This window comes from Etheostoma spectabile, chromosome 3 (genome assembly GCF_008692095.1).
Source record: "Etheostoma spectabile isolate EspeVRDwgs_2016 chromosome 3, UIUC_Espe_1.0, whole genome shotgun sequence".
NCBI lineage: Eukaryota > Metazoa > Chordata > Actinopteri > Perciformes > Percidae > Etheostoma > Etheostoma spectabile.
This window is the reverse complement of record NC_045735.1, coordinates 23,507,921-23,528,521: the sequence shown is the minus strand read 5'-3', so window position 1 is coordinate 23,528,521 and position 20,601 is coordinate 23,507,921. Positions and strand designations below refer to the sequence as shown.

Below are 20,601 nucleotides of genomic sequence, written 5' to 3'. Positions count from 1 at the left end.
ACAACATAACGACTCATATTTTAAGTCTCTGAAAACATTTGGTGTGCATTGGACAACTGTCAGAAAACCTCAATTTGTTTTTAATTTTAAAAAGTCTATATTTTTTCTACATTTCTGACTCTTTTAGATTTAGATTTAAAAGTCAAAAGCTCTTGTGGTTTTCAGCAGACCTCCTTGAACACCTCCCAGTCGTAGATTTCTTGGCCCACCGTCACTGCTTGCAACTCCTCGGGCTGGAAGAACTCCACCACGTCCATGTCACACACCTTGAAGAACCCTTTCTTGAACGCTTCGAACACTCCCTCCACTGATTTGTTGAAGGCATAGTTGACAAAGGCGTCTACGAACTCTTTTCTATTAAGAAAAATAATTTTATGCAATGTACACGTAGCTTCGACTGAGTGCTGACACTGTCCACCGATCTTCCCTTACATCACTGCAGAGCTCTGTTCACATAATTGTTCCTTTTTATAATATATAGTGTAAAGAGAAATTCCACACTTATCTTGAATGGCAGAAACGTAATGTCACACTGCCCTCTATTGACCAACAGTTTTAACACAACAGTATACAATCCCAAATTGCAAGATATCTGGGAGGACATTAGATATTATTAATGTAATACAGGTTGTGAGACTCCAAATCTGTGCTGCTGTGTGTGCAAACCATTACATACAGCCATTCTTGTAAATTCTGTATAAACATACTTGTTGGACGCTGTGACAGGTTTTCCAGTTTCTGTCGGATCGAGCTCAACATCCTCACCACCCCAGGTCGCCTGTGATGAAGGCAATTACAGTCAGATTGGAATAGTGCAGCAACACGTCTAGGCAACAAAGTCCATGTATGAAATAACACTGTCCGTCATTCTGACTGGGATTTAGTGGACCTACAGTGAAAGTAGTGTCCATTTTTTCGACTTCATCAGGAGTGTAGTCCTCCAACATGCACCGCCAAGACCTGAAGAAACAGCGAATATACACAACTATGACCCCGATGTAATCTCTAAAGAGTTTCAGATCAAAACTCCCAAACAGACCATATGACTTTCTGCAGTTATGCACATGTTTTCATCAAAAATTGCTGTAGATTGAAACAAAAATCGCAACAAAGATATTTTTTAAATCTTACTCTCCCATAACAGGGTCAAACTCCTTCATGTCATCCAGTGAGGGTTTGACTCTAAGCAGCTTCTTGAACAGAACCAGTGGAAAGGGCATGTGGACAATGTTGTGGTTGTAGAGAGCCAGGCCACACAGAACGCCAAATAGGAAGTAAGTCCTTTCCTCCACTTTTGGCTATTTGGTTGATGACAGACATGATTAGGATTTGGTGCCATTTATAACTGTTTCACAGGATAATTAGGTCACATGTAGAGTATATGTGTTACTAACTTCTAAAAATGTAAAACGGGGCATCAAACATCAGATAAAAGTAGAGTTGTACATTGATTCTTTTTTTCTTTTATAGTAATCAGCTCACTTTTTTATTACATTCATAAATGTTTTAAATGTATCGTGTGACCAATTTAATGAAGTCTACGGATTGTTTAATGTTTTAAAGAAAAAGGATTAGTATATTTTGTATTAAATACACAGGCTTCTTTTGAACTATCTGATCTTACCCTGGGAGGGAACCAGGCCAGAGTCTTAGTCTCGTTGTACATGAACATTGAAGACTCAGGAGCTAGCAGCTCATCAAACACATGCAGGAAAAGGTCCCTTTTGTTGACATCCATCACCTTCCTGTTGTCCACAAATTGCACCTAGGGAGGATAGAATAATACTGTTTTTAATAAGTGTTCTTGAACACAAACTGAATTACTATCACCTTTAATGATAAATATCCACGCAGGACTTCCTGTGCTCGTAACACATGGTGATTTAATCAAGCAGACACTTCCAAATGTATAAATACCAATTCTGACAGCTCACATTTACACAATCCTCTAATTGGAACAGTCAGATGCCAAATTATAAACTTTAGTCAATAAAATTCTACATTTAATTAATCTCGTTACAATAAAATTAACTTTTCTAATTAGCACTGGCATGATCACAAGCAGTTGTGTCATGGAATATTTGATTTTATGCATAAAGTTAAGTGAAGTCATGAGACAATGCACAAGATGTTATTAAGTGGCATTGTGGGATGCGTAGGATCCAGAGTTGTTGGAGTGTACCCATATCAGGAACTATATCTGTAAATATCTTGGCCTTTGTCTGCTAGGATTTTGACATTTTTTTGTCTTCTGTGAGTCCCACAACTTTATGGCAGTGCAAAACTAAATGGCTGGAGTACCCCTTTACTTCCTCTGGAATGAAGTAATATGAAGACAAAAGCTTCTAAATTTAGCCTCAGAACACTAAAGCTGGAAAAGATTGGACGGTGGTTTACCAACAGCTCCCTTTTGAAGGCACAGTGGTCGGCTGCACCGAGCTGTCTGAAGGTGTCCTCCACCAGGTGAGTTCGTCTCAGAGTTAGCTGGAAGACCGGGGCCGGGGCAGTGTCTGGGGGATTTGCCCACAACTCATCAGGACCCCCCAAAGCCAGATGATGAACTAGACATTCCGCTCCCTGAAAGTACAAAAACCTAATTTTTTAAGAAATCTCACAGATGGAAAGCAATTTTAATATAATTGTACAGTGCATGTAGGGCTGGTTTACAGAACTCAGATTTTTAGACACTGAACAATGTGTTGCAAAATGCCTCGTCGTCATTCAACGCAGAATTTCAATACAAGATTGGAAATCTCATCAGTGTTTTTTTTTTTTACTTTAGTGTGTGTCACATACTGTAGGTGTAAAGGTGGTTAAAAAAACGTTTGTTTGTTGTCAATACCCAGTCCTAAGTACATGAGATACATATTCATCAAAATAAAAAAATGCATCTGAATTATGCAGCAGTACAGTACACTTTCAGTAAAACGTTTACTAATTTATTTTTATTCATACTGTACCTTCCTAATATTTGCAACGATGTTAAAGACTCCCACCTTCTGAACCAGAGTGAACAGGAATGGGTAGCGGCAGAAAATGGCGGGTGTGTTGACGTCATCCTTATCGGAAAAATATATAATAATTAATGATTCACCAAAACAAGAATTTTTTTAGCAATAAACAGTCCAACCGGAAACTAAAAGTATTCAGGACAAAAGGACAGATTGCTCCTCTAGACTGCAACGCTGTGTATATTGTACTACATGGTTTTACCTCCACTTCAGAAAATTGCCACCAAAGAGTAACGTCCACAACTGGCTGCACACTACCATCGATTTCCTCTACGTAAAAGGTGCTGAGTGGGACTTTGTAGGACTTTCCAGCTTTGTTTGCCTGTGAAAGAATATACAATACCAAAAAAGTTAAACACAAAAAATATTATTTTAATCTCAATAGCCATTTTTTAATCATTGGAACTTTCCCCCGAAACTAAGAACTTTTTCAGGAACTAATTCTGTTTCACAGTGTTTCTCCAGGTCTGTATAGATAAAATTAGATAGATTTTAAACCCAAATTGGGAAATTTCAGTGCTACAGCAGCCTTTTTTATTTTATGTTTTAGATTAGTCCGAGAACAATATTTTGTATTATTATTTTTTTTAAGTACAGGAATCTTTGGGTGGGGTTTGCAGGGATGACCGTTGCTGATTGGTCAAACACACACAGAGCTGCTGCTACTCGTTTACCACTTAATTTATAAAACAAGAAAGTAGTCTATTGAGACCATTTTATGACAGTGGAGAACATTCCTATATGTTTGATAACATTAAAAGTAAAGTTAGGCTTTGCGGACAACTTCCCAACTCATCCACGGAAAAAAAGACGATCCACGGGCAAGATGAGCACAACACTGAGGTGAGCTGGGAGAGAGAGATAGTGCAGCGTGCAGTTAGAAAACACAATTTTCTCGCTCTTAGTTAATTTGACTCTGCATTTCATTCATAACGTCCAACGTGCAGTAGATGTCGTTGCAGTGAGACAAACTTAAGGTTTAATTAATTTGAATGATTTTAGATAAAATGGGCAGTCTGAGTGTGTTGACACACTTTTTCATACTTCAGCGGATCAATTTGCTTAATCTTAACAAGTCTTTAGACCACGGGGGGGGGGGGGGGGGGGGGGGGGGGGGGGGGGGGGGGGGGGGAAGCAGGTTAGGGTCTGAAGGAAGGAAAGTCCCTTGAACTTGGGTCAATACGCAGCTAGTATGGATCAGGGTTAAATCTGTATTTATAAGCCTATTCTGAGGATAAATGATTGCCTTTCATCTTTGATCACAAATTCATAAAGCACAATAGATCTTACACTAAACCCACCGATGATTGAAATAAAACAAAAACAAAGAGACAACAGGCAACAAAAAAAAAAAAACAGCACTGACTTTGTAGAGTAGCTTGAGGACTTCCAGCAGGTATTTGACTCCTGGGTTATGAGTTTCCAAGAGGCCATTTCTCAGCATGCAGGCCAGGGCATTTCTGAACACCAGGATGTGCTTCAGTAGTATGGAGGGTGTCAGGGAAGACCACCAGCGTCCTACAGGAAGAAAAACACACCATGTATTCACTGTTGACTTACACGTCATGCATCAAGTGAATATTTTCTCAAGTTATTAAATATGTTTTATCCAATGATTCAAGTATAAATAAATTTAAATTAATTAATAAAGCAGGTAAATACATAAAGTATCTAGGAGTCATATATGATTCCCCCCTAACATTCAAAAGCCATGTAAAAAAAGGTGGCAAATTAAGTTAAATTCAATTTGCTGAATTTTAATCAAGTAAGGCCATTTCTTGACAACAAAGCTGCCAAGTTCTTCTTATATACTTTGATCTTTTTTACATATTGGGAATTGTTTTACAAACTGGTCATTAACTAGCATAAGTACTCTTAAAAACATTGAACCTCTCTTTAAGAAAGTAATAAAAACTTTTGATAAAAAGGCAATGTCATTTCACCATTGCGATATCTTAGAGCGACATACATTTTTAAGCTTTGACAATTTCAAACATTTAAAATATGCTTGTTTGGCATATAAAGTGTTACATAATCTTTATAATATCACATGCCACATGCCTAGGGACATGCCTAGTAGTTATTCTTACTAATTCTGGCATATTTACATGGTGTTCATAAGTCCCTATCACATAAACCAATAAAATAAAAAAATAAAAAACGATAAATGTGTATAGTTATACACATAGGTTTGTGTATTGGTGTGCTGTGTATATTTGTTTATGCTTTTGTTCCATCTGTTAAAGCATTTTGTAAGTTGTTGTTTTTAAAGGTGCAATACAAAGAAAGTTAGTATTATTATTATTATTACTATTGTTATTATTATTATTATTATTATTATTATTATTATTATAGTCGTATCCGGTACATTTAAAAAATTGTGGTTGGAATAGGTTCTATGAAAAGTATTTAGCACATTGAGGGAAATATAAGCTTTTAATTAGGTATTTTGCAAGGCCTTTTTCAATATCTGTAAGTAAGTGATGATGTAATGTAATGTAAGTAATGTGTAGTAATGTCTAATTGTGTGAGCTATCAATAATGCCCATTAAGCTCTAGGTTCAGTATATGTCATGTGACAAAAAATTTGCAGTGGTTGTTTACTTAGAGTCTGCTGATTCTGATCTGCAGTGAAGACAGCCAACGGCAACACCACGGTCATGACATTAGACTCCTCTTGGAGAAGGGGGCAGGTCAGCAGAATCAAGAGGACCTCTGGGGATTTTAGGGAAATTCTTGAAGCCAAAAGCAACTGAGTCAGGACTTCAAGATTTACCTGCATGGGGAAAAGATCTATGAGATCATATGGCAATTTTCCCACAGCATGCATTTGTTTGTAGATAAATATATCAGTGGCTACTGTACAAAATGTACAGGCGCAAAAAAGGTTGAGAGCCTGCCAGGACACGACTGCATGTTACTAGTTTTGCCATTCATTTAATTTATGTCTCAAGTTACAGAACAAATGATCGCAGTAATGAAAATGAATGAAGAATGACTTATTTTATGTTCTTTACTGATTGTTTGATCCATGGTATTGCTAGCAGCTGGTCAAACACTTGGCTAGCTGCCTCCAGGTCCACAGTTAAGGCATCTGCTTCTAATGGAGGCCCACTGCAAAGCATTAAAAAAGCGGTGGTACCAATGTGAGAAAATGGCATCACCTCATAATCTTAACATTATAACTAATTTAGCTACTAAACAATCGAAAACTGACTCACTCAGGCTTTGTGAAACTTGCAACAAGACTTGAACTCGTCAGAAAGATTGAAGATATTTCTCTGTTGAATAAACAAAGAGGCAGCGTTACAAACACTGTAGTTGCTGCGTATGAGACTGATATTTCATATGTGCATTTACACAGTTACAACCATCAATACAATCATGAAAAAAGACCTCTTTGCCTCTGCGTTGCCATGTCTCATTGACAACCATTTTTGCAGTTTTGTCTCATCAAGCCGCCCAGTTATCTGTCCTTGGTCCAGGCTCTTAAATGAGAGATATTAGATTTAACTTTAAAGCCAGCCAGATTAATAAATGTGATAAAATAGTCACTTGAACTATGACTTAGAATGAACAATTTTGACTCTAGTGGACATTAAATCCAAGTAAATAAACAGTTTTACACCAATGTGCTCAATTTTAAAAATCTGGGTATCGTTCTGTGAAAGTCTATAAGAACAGAGTGTTTAAATAGGTGGACACATTACCTGTGTAGGCGAAGTGTAAGTGAAGTTTGTATTCCACCCAGCTGATATTTTAAAGTCTGCTTAAACAAAACAAAAAATAATTTTCAAATATTATTTAAATCTGCTAGTTTTACACCATCTTCTACATTCAGAGTACACAAGTCAAATCAAAATATTACTCAAATGTTCATTAGGCAAGGCAAGGGCAAGGGCCGCTTTAGTCTTTTTGTATAGCAACATGATTCGCAAAAGGCAATCAATAGTGCTTTACACAAAATCAGTTAAACAGATAAAAACCAAGTAAAAAACAGTTAAAATCACAAGCATTAAAAACCGGTATAAAAAACCATGAATAGACAGTTAAAAACAAAGAGAAACATAAAACACAAGAATAAAATTTACAGTGCAGCATAAGAAATTTAAAGAAATGATTAGTCATTTAAGAAAGGCAGCATCAAATAGAAAGGTCTTCAGCTTGATTTAAAAGAACTGAGAGTAGCAGCGGATATCTACAGGTTTCTGGGAGTTATTACAGATATGAGGAGCATAGAAAACTGAAAGCTGTCACCCTGTTTAGTTTCTGACTCTGGGGACAGAAAGCAGACCTGTCCCAGATGACCTGAGAGGTCTGGGTGGTTCATAGTTGTAGTAGCAGATCAGCAATATTTTTGGACCTAAACCGTTAAGTGATTTATAAAACTAGCAAGAGTACTTTGAAATCAATTTTTGAGACACAGGAAGCCAGTGTAAAGACTTCAGAACTGGAGTGATGTGATCCAGTCTCTGGTCTTAGTGAGGACTCGAGCAGCAGCGTTCTGAATCAGCTGCAGCTGTCTGATTGATTTTTTAGGGAGACCGTAAAGACCCCGTTACAGTAGTCAAGTCTACTGAAGATAAAGGCATGGACAGTTTTTTCCAAATCCTGGTGACCCATAATCCTTTAACCCTTGATATATTCTTAAGGTGATAGTAGGCTTTAACTGAACATACAACATTTCTAGGGACTGTCATAATTATAAGTGTAATAATAAGATAATTATAATATAATTATAGAAGAAAAATGTTAGGAAGATTAGAGACAGAGCCACCCCATATGCCTCATTAAAATCTACTAAACACCACACATTCATACCCTTGGGTATTGCTTCTGCACCATCACCGGCCCATGGAAGTTGTACCAGAGTGGGAGTCTTACTGTCCTCTAAACGTCCAGTCCCAATTTGTCCTTTGGCCCCATTGCCAAAAGCCCACAGCTGGCCAGAGGAGCACAAAACTAGAGTGTGACGTCTGGGAGACAAGAAGCAATTGTGAATTTAATGTGAAACATTATTAACTAAACATAATGTTAAAGCATCTAATAAAGTACTTCAATTAGGCATCTCAAGTTAAATATTCTCAAAGCATGAGTTTATGATGTGAAAACTAAGTAAGCCTTCCTTTAATTAAATCATATAAGCACCCGCCTAGTTTTTTTTACCTGCCACATGAAATCTGGGAGGCGGGTCCGTCCAGACCGACGACCAGCCTGGGTCTCACTTCCTTAGAGGACGAGTTGTGACCCAGCTGGCCGTGGCTTCCCTCTCCAAAAGTGAAAACCTTGCCATCCTAAAAATCACAGCGTCACACAAGATTATAAGAGGCAACGTCTTATACTGTAATTATCTTCACAATGTAATAGTTAATGATTGGGATAAGGCAGAAGATCGTTTACCTTTGTTAACACAGCAGAGTGTGCCTCTCCACAGCTTATGAAGCGGACACCCAGAGGCTTGAGGGCAGGTACCATACAGATGTTGAACCTGCCTGTTAAAGATGATATTAATTGGAAAAATGTGCTTATTTCAAAAGGATGATACATATAATGAGCTCTGATCACTTAAAAGAAATACAAATCAGGATGTCGATGGGTTAATAGCCCCAGTTTGTATCATCCTTCCATTCCATTCAGAAAAGTAGTTTTCTGAAAATTTAACACACTTAAAACTTTCCGCTCTTCTGATATTTCTTGGGAAATGTTTTTTTTTCCTTCTTTCTTTTACTAAAAGCTGTGGATGGCACTTAACTTTTTTGTGTTGTTGGGCAAAAATCCCCTAATAATCTTTCAGCATATTGTTATTCAAGTAGTTCTGCGTTGAGTCTGCATCCACAACGATCCGCATATGTTGCGTGTTCAACGTAGCCAAAGCAAGTATAAAAAATGGCAGCAGCTGTTACTCTCTTCACCTTAAGGTGACGCAGATTAACATGTGTAGAATTGGTCTGACAATGACCAATGAACTCCACTTGAATGACAATATGCTGGTTTTAAAATTTGAGCAAGTGAGTCTGTGACTGAGTACAGTAAATTGTTAGTACCATTCTCATCCACCCTGTTGACTCCCAGCTGGCCAGATCTATTGGCCCCACAGCAGTACACCAGGCCTGGGAGTGTGAGGAACAGAGAGTGTGTAGCTCCGGCTGAAACCTGAGTCACTGCGACGCCGGTCAGAGCGCACACCAGGACGGGTGTGTGCTGCAGCGACACCTTCTTCCCCAGACCCAACTGACCGTGACTGTTCAAACCCCACGAGAAGACATCACCTCCTGTAAAGTGGAAAACAAATGAGTACTATTTGATATTTTACGGAAAGATGATTTCAAACATCTTTTTTTCTTAAGCTCTATCTTATGTATTTCTTATTCAATACTAGTTTTCCCATATAACACAGGTAGTACTCATAGGGGGTTTGCATCCTTCAGTATTAGCTAGATCAGTGCCAGAATGGTGGAATATAAATTGACTGTTTCTTAAATATACTCTATTTGCCAGCTATTTATTTGTCAGGGCGGTCTCTTGGAATTATTATATCCTTATTTTCTCTAATTGTTGCAGCTGTCTTCTTGAAGCTCCTACTACTTTAGAGAAATTTACTTTGTACTTTATTGTGTCTGCAGGGAATGGTAAAACTGAATTTGGCACAAATCATTACTACTTTAAACAGAATAAAACATTATAATCTGTGAAACTAGAGTTGGCAGCGTTCCATATGAAACACAAAAAGATGTAATCGGTGTCTTTATTGTTTTACCTTTAGTCAGTGCCAGGGAGTGGGAGTTTCCACAAGCAACTTGAATCACTGGTATTTGCAGTGGTATTGGCACCTGACTGCATGTCAATGAAACAATAATAAGTTCAAAAAACGAAATAAGCTTTGCGGACTTTCAGTAATAAGTATGAATTTTATATATTCCATAGACGAAGATCTTGCCATAGTCTGTTGCACAGTAGATGTGGTGAAATGCCTCGCTGTCCGTCCTCTCCTGCCCCCCAGGAGAACACCTGTCCAGATGCACACACAGCCAGACAGTGGTCCTGACCACAAGCTATGGACACTACATTACCCAGCCCCTCCACACGACCTTACACAGGATGACAGACAAGAGAATCCCAAACACACACACACAAACATACACACAAATTCAGAGGAAAAACCTGAGCACAGCACAAAAACATTCAAGTAATTATTTAAAGTGGTGTAAAATACCTAAGTACCTTATTCAAATAATGTACTGCACTTCCATTATAAGCAGCTTTATACTTCCACTAAACTAAATGTATTTGACAGCCTTAGTTTATAGTTAATAATAAAGCTTTATTGCAGACACAGGTCCATATTAAACATCATACAGTATAAAAAGTATAAAAAGGAGATTCAAACATCCATAATAATTCCATATTCGCCTACTGGACATACAGGCTATTGCACCAATGACGTCATAATATGGACGTGTGTCTATAACAGCTTTTCAGAGGACTGACTAGGGCTTCAATTATATGGTTCTCTGACTTGTCCAGACGACCCATAAGTTACTTAGGCTACTTACTTACTTTTCTCATGAATATTTAACATCAAAACAAAAGATCAACACAAGCTGCATTGTTATAGATTGAACAACCCAACACCAGTAAACCTGCTGCAACAAAATGTTACTAACACGTGAATGTATCAGAAATAATGTTAAAAACTAGGCTGTAAAAAAAAAAAAATAAGCACAATAAGTATTTTACTTAACGGTTTAATTACATTCTAATCATCATAATGCCTCGAATGCAGGAGTATACTACAGGCTAATAGTTTACATTTATTTAAAGGTGCCCTGCCACATTGACCATTTATGCAAACCATGAATGCATCACTGACGTGCATGACCAACTCAAATAATAAATAAATAATAAAGTAAAGTTCAGTTTCGTTGCCTTCACAGACAAGAGGGAAACGAAACTGAAACTTAGCACGGTTAACCAGCCGGCGTAATATGTGATTCATAGCTTTCGATGGATGACATAAACTCATAAGGCTATCAGCAAACAAGATAAAGTTCCTCCTTAAATTAAAATGTCTCGACAAACGCGTGAAGAAATCAAACAGCCTGCCTTCAATTAAACGTCATGAGGTCAAAAAACACTTAACGTTACATAAAAACTATGTCGACTAAAAATTAAAAACGAACGTTCCCAGAACGTTCTGGGAACCAAAAACTGTTAGATGGGTATTCCTTTGCCTACCTGGTGCTGTCTTCCCCTCTTTTCTTTTCTTTCGTCCAAGTTGTCCCTGTGAGTTGTGTCCACATGATAAAACTCCTCCATCCCTGGTGAGGAATAAAGTGTGCTGGTCCCCGCAGCAGATGTTGGTTATAGCCCCGGGGACAGTCCAGGACGCCGGACTCAGGGCATTCTGTGGACCGAACTGTCCACTGGAGCTATCTCCCCAACAGTACAGCTGCACCATGTCTCCACCTGGACTCATCTGATGTGTTCACAGCACCTACGGGGGGTGGTGGCAGCATTTTTATTTCAGCTGATGCTGCCTCCAAATGCTGACGGAGATATCAGAAGCATATCACAATCGTAAATCTGCTCTTGAGCCACTCTTTCTGCTGAGCGTTTTTTTTATGGGGGGTGTAGTAGGCTATATTGAGTAAAAGATCTACCTAAAATGTCTAGCATGATGTCTACGTTTATAACTAGGTACAATTTGTCATTTTTTTCCACAAAAAGCAAGCAATGCACAACCAATAGGATGCCAGATCAAAATGCTCCAAATTACGAGGTTACCAAGAGGTAGGGAAGGCATCATGAGAGCAAGACGCTTGAAGAGTTCATCTCCTGTCTTTTGAAAGTCCATTTCGATGTTTTAAGTTAAAATTGTTGTCGCTACGACCTAAATGTGTCACTCACCTTTAAACTTTTTTTTCGTAAATTACAACTTATTTCAGTACTTAACTTAATATACTTAATATATCTGCAATAAGACAATAATAAGTTAAGGTTAAACTGATCAAAATGAACAAAAACGTGTAGGCTTAGTATTTTTTTAATTTAATAAAAGGCCAACATTTTCATTTTCATTTAAAGACAATAGGCTACACTACTTGCTATCATTTCTGGCAATTGGACGGTATTTCTTACGGTAAATGTGTTGTAGAAACAGAAATACAGACAGTGTGTTTATGATAAATGATTTTATTATTATAAATACATGTGTATAAATGATCTCTGCGTCATGCAGGCTATTTGGATCAAACTGACCTGGTTTTGCTTTCACAGAAATGAAACTGAATTGCTGGGTTGGTTTATCTGCAGTGAGCTCATCATGATGGACTAAAAACAACTGGAAATGAAACGGAGGGTTCTGCAGTTTCCCCAGGAGTGGAGAACAAATGTACACAGTATTTGTATGTACTTCAGTACATACATACAGTATACATGTGTGCACATAATCACTTGTGTCCTATCACATTTATTATACATGTATTTTTAAAGCGCAGTCCAACAACAGCTCGTAATAATTTTAAGGCCATGTGATATTGGGGGTTGCTAGTGGTAACCAGGTGAATGCTCTGTCAAAAGGGCAGCGCTTCATCTGACCATTCAACTTCTTTCTGCACCTGACCAACTCCTCCCCATTGATGGTGTCATCTAAAATTGAATACACACCTACAGAACCGTCATCAAAGCCCACAAACACACACTGCTGCTCGCACATAACCAGGGTCAACGGATTCTTAGTCAGACACACACTTCCTATTCTTTCCCCATCTGCGAGTCGCAAAACTCTGAGGACGGGCCTTGTGTGCAGGTAACAGGCACAGTTTTTCTCCAGGGTGGTGGTGGGGCAGGAAATGAAGGCAGCATAGTGTCCAGTTTGATCCAAACAAGCTTTAATGACAGGACCCTCAGCCTTGAATGAGCACAGTCTGACTTGAGACAGGTCCAAGAGGTGGACGGCTTCATTATCAGTGGACAGCAGGGCGTAGCTCCCATCAGAGGACATTTGGAAGTCTTGTGGCTGACATTGAAACCTATAAGGAAGCTGGAAGTGCCTGCACAGCGTCTCCTCTGCTAGTTTCCAGGTGTACACCGCCCCTGAGGCAGCCATCACCACCACAAAGTCTGGGTGCTCTGAAAGTGTGCGGAAAGCAACAACATGCTCGGAGCTTTCCGCGCAGGAGAAACGCTTGCTGATCAAGCCTGACCACAGACTGGCAGCTAACAGGTCTCCATGGCGACGGCCAATAAGGAAGGTGCTCTCAGGCGACACCTGGGCATCAGACAGGTACGGGTGTATGCTGCACACAATGCCCCCCTGTGCCAGCTTCCAAACCCGAGACATCCCTCGTTCAGAAATACTCACCCCACAGTTACTGTTTGGCGTGATCAGGACTTCTGACGCTCTGCTGCCTCTCATTCGCAGGATGTTCTGACCGGTCTCTGTCTGCCAAACGTATATTTCCCCTGCTGAGAGTGTTACAAGGTGGATGTTATCTGGAGAAAGACGCAGTTTTTCCACAGGACCGTCGTGTAGGAAATTAGCATGTGGAAGTCCTGTTTCTGATCTCCATCTCCACACGGTCTCTGACCCATCAGAGGTGTAGAAGCCTGTTCGTTCAACCACCACTTCTGTCACTCCAAACCCCATTTTCGGAGCTGAACCTGCAGCATCTATCATCCCAGAGTCCCATACTGTCAGGCAGCCATCATCAGCGACACAAACAATATCTGAGGCCAATTTGAGGAGTTTATGTGGCTGCTGTTTGTTTATTTCTAAAGAGAGAACACAGTCCCCTGTACCGACCTTCCACACCAAGACAAGGGGACAGGTGTCTAACAATGCCAGGAAAAAGTGGCCATCCTTAGAGAGGACAGCTTGAGTGAAGGCCCTCCCCTGCGGCGCCAAGAACTGGTCCCACAGCTCCCAGTCACACATATCCCACAGTGCAACCTGGTGAGATTGACACACCAATAAAGTGTCAATTTCATGTGAGTAGTCTACATTGAGGATGTTATTAGAATTTTCCCCGGTAACTCTTTCTTTGACAAGTCTTTGTGAGTTTACTTTGGCTGCCACATCCCAAAGGGTTACACTCCCTGTCCTGTCAACACATGCCATTTCCCCCTTCTCTTCACACAGGATGACTGATGTGATCACATTGTGGTTTGAGTTTGAACAAGTGGCCAGGAGGCTGCTGGTGTTGGTGTCAAATATGGACACTGTGCCGTCCATCTGCCCGCAGTACATGTAAAAGCCATTAGAGGAGCAAACCAAACAGGTCACACAGCTCTGACACTGAAAATGAGTCAAGATCTCACTGGAGACGTCAAACACACTCACAAAATTCTCATCTTTCCACCACAGGAATAACAGTTTCTGATTTGCAACAAACCCGTCAACTTTGTTTAATGTTTTTTGGCTCAACTCTATTTTCAAAGGGTCCTTAACCTGCAGAAACATTTCTGGGCTGGTCACATCCCATAAGAAAATCTTGTTGCATTGTGTGGAAAGCAGCATGAATTGACAGCTGCTCTTCACTCCTGCAAACTTCAGCTCCTTCTGCTCACAGATCAGTGACAGTTTGACTACATCACAACCAGAGCCTTTCCAAATCCAAGCCATGCCATCATCCATGATCTCTGCTACAATCCCACACTCTGTCCCTGCTGCTTCTCTAACAGAGACGCCCCTAGTTTTGGCAACACACTTTAAACACTGAAGGGAGGGAACAGATGAGGGAGCAGGGCAAAGCGCTACTTCTAATCCGCTTCCTCTTTTCCTCGTCTCCTGTCGGATCTCTTTGGCATAACCTTTGAGAGCAGGAAATACCTCCAGATAAGGCAGTAGGCTCATCTCCATCACCAAGGGCAGCTGCAGTGGGGAGCTCTGCAGTAAGCAAGTATAAGACGTCAATATGCTTGCTAGGACTGCTCTTTCCCTTGACAAATGGAAGTGGGATGACCACTCCTCACCTTCCAACTTGGTTATCAAATCTTCCAGGAGTCCTGCTTGAACCATGGCCTGGTGAAACCTCAAAGACATTAACAGCCCATGCTCTAACTCCTCCCATTTGTTGCTTCCTTGCAAGTGATGCGGCAATTCTAAGACCTTCCTCAAGTTCACTCGGCCAACATCATTGAAAGAAGAGGCAAAGACAAATGGCTGGCTGGATGGCTGCCTGTCTATGTATATTTCCATTTGGGCGGTGTCCTTATTTGGTGCAAATTTCTGCTTTACAAGAAGTGGTTTTGCAACTTCACCAGACAATCCGCCACTGAAATAGTCCGCCATCGCCGAATTAATCTCCCTCCTCACCTCATGAGTGCCTAGATATCTCCTAGCCACCACCAGCTTGAAATGCCTGCTCACCCAGAACAAAACATGTGACCCTGCAACTTTCCTCCTAATGAGTAACCTCCTCAAATCCAACAGAAGTCTCTCCACGTCGATTTGCGGGACTGTTATGTTGGAGGGAGGGCTCTCTACCTGCCGAATATACTCAGTGAGCACCTTTTGGTCGCTGGATAGCAGATCGGCGAGCTCAGTCTCGGTGAGCCCAGTCCTGGAGAGAGTGAGGTAGGAGACGGCACGAGCCACGATAGAGGAGCCATGTTTCTGCTCAAGGTGATCTAGCAGCGCAGAAATGGAAGAATGGACACCATCAGGAAGAGAGGACTCAGTCACATCTGAATCTGATGAGGAGAGAAGAAAAGGGGACAGAAGGTAAGAAATGTGATGTAACCAGACTGGGTTGAAGCCTGAAATGTATTAGCATTTCTTTGAGCTCTGTTATATATCTATCCTTATCTATCCTTTAATGCTTATGACACTTATGTTTTATCTGTTCTTTTGTTTTTTTTAGGGTTAGCTTTTAGGGTTTTATACAGAGAAAGACAGACTCGAAGGGTAGCGCTTTAAAAAAAAAAGTGTGAATGTGTAGTGTTGAAACTAGACACGAAAGGCAGCACTAAATTGGCTTAATTAGTGTGAAGAAGAGTCCCAGGAGACGAAAGGTAAGGTCTCTAAAAATAGAGTCGTGAAGGGTAGTGACACTGACGGTGATCACGAAAGGTAGCACTAACATTGACTAATTATTGTGAAGGTAGTCTCAAGTTTACATTTTTTTTGAGGATACTTGTGTTTTATCTGTTTAACTGATTTTGTGTAAAGCACTTTGAATTGCCCTGTTGCTGAAATGTGCTACACAAATAAAGCTGCCTTGCCTTGCCTCAAATATCAAACAGTTATTTCTGATGGCTGAAAAAGTTGAGTGGCAGAAAGTTATGCAGTTAAGTTTTGCACTTAACTGCATAACTTACAATCCTTTTTTATGCATTTGAAAATGTCACATGAAAATTGTAGTTAATGCAAATGTTAACACTTTTTTATACCATAAAACAGGATTAAATAAAGTCAAAAATAAAATTGGAAACAAATCTTTCAGGACCCTTGGCCCATCCTCAGAGGGAATCTGTCTGACCGTTTGCTGTAGTCAGTCGTACCAGAGTGCCAGAGCGAGATGTGTAGGTGCAGGAGTCGAGCGTAGAGAGTGAGACAACAGGAAGTCAGCGCCCGGTTCACCAGTGCCTGTTGTCCTGATGTCACTCTCCTCCCTGAATTTCTCAGCAGTGACGCCAACATCTTCACACACTGTTTCCTGTCTACCAATCCCAGCTGAACACACATGTATCCTGACTCCTTCTCCCTGCCTTCTGACACACACTGAGGTGGACCACTTTGTGGGTTGATGTCTTGCAGGACTTGTGTCCGCTTGGAGGAGACTGTGAGGATGAGTTTGACGCTGGGAGGAAGCAGGGACGGGAGGCTCTCCATGATGTGAAGTCCAAAGTTGTTTCCGATGTGATCCAGGCCATCGAGGAAGAGAACCAGAGGTCGTTCGGGGGAAGGCATGAAAGAGAGGAGGGACGAGAGACGCTCTTTAAGCTTGGACAGACAAAAGTTGGATGCCGGGCTACAGCTGGGATCGTCCAACTCTCTGAAATTCTGCTCAGAGGAACAGTCACGGTGATATCTACCGCCAATTTGAGAACATAAGCTCGACAACAGGTGCCTTGGGGAAGGGTCGGTTGACAGGTTGCAAAAATAAGTGATCACTACAGGGTCACGGTCTGGTAGCCAAGACTTTATCTGTGGAGAGAGACAGAGAGACAAAACCCTTCTTTACATTGTTATAAAGACCAGGTCTTACAATGTACATGTCATGGCTTTAATTTATCCTGCTTGGAATCTAAGATTTAGTTACATGGGTAATTAATCTTGATAAAGCTGCCAGGAAACCGAAAACGCTTCTCTTTACCATCAATATTAAATCTATTACTTACAATTATTCTTATTATCCAGGAATTTGATGATTATTTACAGGTTAATCTATGCGTTCTTTGGTCTATATGTCAGTTATAAAAAGTGTTCCAAGGACCCAGTGGCATGCATTCAAACGTCTTTTTTGTTTTTCCAAAACCCAACTACAGTACTCAGAAAACCAGAACACATTTGTTTTTGAGGGGCTAAAACCTCTGGGGAATTAAGGACATTTTTGCTTTTAACAGAAATGAAAAATGAAATTCATTCATTTGATTATGAAAAAAAGTTACAATCACAGACTAATTGATTAATTATAATTGTTTGCATTTTTTAGTGCTTAAAGCTAAAAAAAAAAAAAAAAATCTAATCAATTAAGGAATAAAAAGGACCAACTTGCCTGTTGAGCACAGTGTGCCAGCAGAACTGTCTTTCCTGTGCATGGTCCTCCTGTCACCACTAGTGGGCGTTGTTGCTCACTCTGCTCCACATAGTTTCTGACCTACAGAAAATGAAAAGGAAGCTCTGGTGTAATGTTGCACCTTAAATGTTTGGCTCTATGAGCCCGTCCCAACACAGAGAAAATAGATCAGAAAATATCCCAAAAGTTACCTTGAATTGGTAAAAAAGTCAACCACTAAGTTATAGCGTACTGAATGTAATTATTCAATTCAATTTCAATTCAATTTTATTTATAGTATCGTATCAATTCATAACAAGAGTTATCTCAAGACACTTTACAGTCTATCTTATATATATATATATATATATTTTATCTTATCCATTCATCAGTGAGTGCCACACAACAAACATTAACCTAATCCTTCACACTGCCATGTTATAAAAAAAAAAATAATTCAATGCTGTGTTTTTGTGTTTAGAAACCATCCAGAAAAACGGCTTCATCCCGACCTGTTTCTCCTCTGGCCGAATGATGTCATAAAGTCGGGACAAGACGTCACACAGCTCCTCCTGCTCTGCCCGCTCTCTGGCCAAAGCATCAGCGAGCTGAGGGCCTTCATCGTGTGCTAAGATGCTCCAGCTGTCAATCAACCCCACAAGGTCAGTGTACACCTGCTGGCACAGAGACTCGGCATAGCCCTGCCTCCTGGCTGTCGTGTAACCAAGACGACGGTCACACTCTGTGGCTGTGGTGTAGACTAGAAGCTGGGAGGAAGAGATGAGACCAGGGAGGAAGTTGTCACAAAGCTCGGATAACAATTGTCCATCAGTGTGCGTTGTCCCTAGGTCAGAGGTAGCAGCCTAAAAATAAAAGAAAGGGGGGGGGGGGGGGGGGGGGGGGGGGGGGTATTTGAATCACTTTCTGTGACACTTTTGATACAATCTACAGGTGTGTTTCCTATTTAGTTATTTCTACTATACTACAAAAATTAACCTTCATTTGTAAAACCTATGATAGAGTAACAGTATTTCAAACACATCTCTCTGCTTCTGTTAACACAAATCACATTTATCTGAACTGTATCTGTAACTGTAAAATAAATCATAATCTCAATGTGATTCTTTTCCCTGGTAAAATAAAGAGTAAATAATACTAAACTTAAGATATTTATAGATAAACCTTTAAAAATTAAGATAAGTTAAGTTAAACCTTTACAAAAAAGGGGAAAGAGAGCACTCATTTAGCAAATTCCCCACGTAGGTGTAGACATGACTCATCTTATGCTTAAATCACCTTTACGTTAATCAAAATCCATCTGTCTTGGATTTTTATAGTAGTTTGCAGAGGTGATTTATTAGCTATGATAACTATGTTTTCCTTCTAAAAATAAAAGAAAACCAGGAGGAAAAAAATGAATATGATCTTGAAAATTACTTTTGTCAAAAATTGACGGATGAGGTAAAAGTGGGCTGTAGTGAGATCCCATTTTATTTCTATGGTTATGGCATATGTACCTCTGACTGAAGTTGTGACAGCATTTGTCTCTCTGGTTTGGCGTTGATGACTCTGGGGACATAAACCAGGCCACGTCTGATAATGTCATTGTCAGGACAGTGGGCCGAGCAAATCGCAGATCTGCATCGAGGACTGAGAGAAGCAGCAAAAACAATCAATTATACTTCAACAGTGAGCAACCCCCCCCCCCGTCCTCCCCCTACACACACACACAACACCACCACACACACCACCACACACCCACACACACCACACACACACAACACACACACAACACACACCACCACACACACACACACACACACACACACACACACCACACACACACACCACACACATATCTCACTGTCTGTAGTAGCTACAGGCTCTCTCTGGGCTCATAACACCATTGTGGACACACAGACTCACAGCGGTCTGAAGCGTCTTCCTCAGTTCTTCTTTTTTAGCCTTCATCCTTATCTCCTCTTCATCCTTAACCTCTGCCTGCTGAACAACAAACAGCACCACATTCTTGTATTTCTAAATGCCTTACATGGTTTGTTGTAGTTAGAGCTTTATTTGTGTAGGGGATTTTCTTATTGTTCAGTAAGAGGGCATTAATCATGACTTGTTTTCACATTTAATTAGCAGCTGCATTTGGACAAAGCTACTCCTGTTTGCTTAACAAGAGAGTCGTAATCATCATAATTGAATTGGAATGAATGAAGACAATAGAGGTTGAGAGGTTCAGTGTAATCACCTGAGGACAGCAGGTGTGTGAAGGTCTCAGCATGTAGGAGGGTGGGATGGTGTTTTCGTCCCTCTGATACACTCTCTCCAGCTCCTGGGTGCTGACGCCCGCCCGCTGGCTCTCCTGCAGCAGCAGCTGGTACTCTGACACCTCCACCTGGGAGGGCAGACTGGCTGTGCCATACTGATGTCCTATCAGAGCCTGCCGCACCGCCATGTGGACACAGAAGGTACAGCAGCAGGGGAGGCATACTTTTTAGTTCACACTCGTACTGGTGTCAATGGGTTTCTAAAGCTCGACAGGGACTGATTAGCTGACACACTCAAGGTCACTCTGTATTACTCAAACTAAGATTAAGTTTAATACATTTTTAATTTTTTGAAAATATGATGCTCTATTAGAACCTGAGCCGTGCTGTACGACTGTATACTCCTATACTAAGGATCTATTTACCAGTAAAAAAGGTCCTGCAGAGCTCTTTCTGCATTCTGTAATCAGCTGCTGTCTGGTGTTTTCATCTGGCCAACGACTGGGATCACTGGACTCAAATGGGTCTATCAACTTTACATTCACACACACACACACACACACACACACACACACACACACACACACACACACA

General features: G+C 40.4%; 2 protein-coding genes across 3 annotated transcripts in view; both read right to left on the bottom strand.

The window, feature by feature from the left end:
- The window catches only part of LOC116686703 (probable E3 ubiquitin-protein ligase HERC6), a 13,008-nt gene extending 1,471 nt beyond the window's left edge, over positions 1–11,537 (bottom strand). Inside the window, exons 1-21 of one of the 2 annotated variants that reach the window (XM_032511731.1) lie at positions 11,247–11,537; positions 9,949–10,099; positions 9,769–9,845; positions 9,056–9,283; positions 8,412–8,503; positions 8,178–8,305; positions 7,833–7,987; positions 6,722–6,780; positions 6,408–6,499; positions 6,233–6,292; positions 6,029–6,125; positions 5,616–5,787; positions 4,378–4,529; positions 3,214–3,333; positions 2,961–3,059; positions 2,398–2,577; positions 1,625–1,765; positions 1,132–1,298; positions 894–960; positions 708–778; positions 171–354 (exon numbers count right to left, since the gene is read on the bottom strand). In XM_032511731.1, coding sequence (XP_032367622.1) covers positions 171–354; positions 708–778; positions 894–960; positions 1,132–1,298; positions 1,625–1,765; positions 2,398–2,577; positions 2,961–3,059; positions 3,214–3,333; positions 4,378–4,529; positions 5,616–5,787; positions 6,029–6,125; positions 6,233–6,292; positions 6,408–6,499; positions 6,722–6,780; positions 7,833–7,987; positions 8,178–8,305; positions 8,412–8,503; positions 9,056–9,283; positions 9,769–9,845; positions 9,949–10,099; positions 11,247–11,487 — 2,733 coding nt within the window. In that variant the 5' untranslated portion in view covers positions 11,488–11,537. The remainder of the gene's footprint in view (positions 1–170; positions 355–707; positions 779–893; positions 961–1,131; positions 1,299–1,624; positions 1,766–2,397; positions 2,578–2,960; positions 3,060–3,213; positions 3,334–4,377; positions 4,530–5,615; positions 5,788–6,028; positions 6,126–6,232; positions 6,293–6,407; positions 6,500–6,721; positions 6,781–7,832; positions 7,988–8,177; positions 8,306–8,411; positions 8,504–9,055; positions 9,284–9,768; positions 9,846–9,948; positions 10,100–11,246) is intronic. The other variant, XM_032511737.1, reaches the window with a different exon arrangement.
- A 686-nt stretch (positions 11,538–12,223) lies between these two features.
- On the bottom strand, positions 12,224–20,180 carry LOC116686690 (NACHT and WD repeat domain-containing protein 2). Its single transcript, XM_032511724.1, has 7 exons — positions 19,989–20,180; positions 19,598–19,735; positions 19,249–19,385; positions 18,244–18,594; positions 17,732–17,833; positions 16,515–17,160; positions 12,224–15,704 (listed from the first exon to the last, which is right to left on the bottom strand). Exons 3-7 carry the CDS (start codon positions 19,270–19,272, stop codon positions 12,532–12,534), a joined length of 4,296 nt encoding a protein of 1,431 aa, XP_032367615.1. The 5' UTR covers positions 19,273–19,385; positions 19,598–19,735; positions 19,989–20,180; the 3' UTR covers positions 12,224–12,531.
- Positions 20,181–20,601: the final 421 nt, after the last annotated feature.

Coding starts and splice junctions, on each gene's coding strand:
- LOC116686690 (XM_032511724.1), bottom strand. CDS start 19,272: ATGCTGTCACAACTTCAGTCAGAG. Junction 17,161..17,731: donor TGGCACACTGTGCTCAACAG/GCAAGTTGGTCC, acceptor CTCTCTCCACAG/ATAAAGTCTTGGCTACCAGA. Junction 15,705..16,514: donor CATCTCGCTCTGGCACTCTG/GTACGACTGACT, acceptor TCTCCTCATCAG/ATTCAGATGTGACTGAGTCC.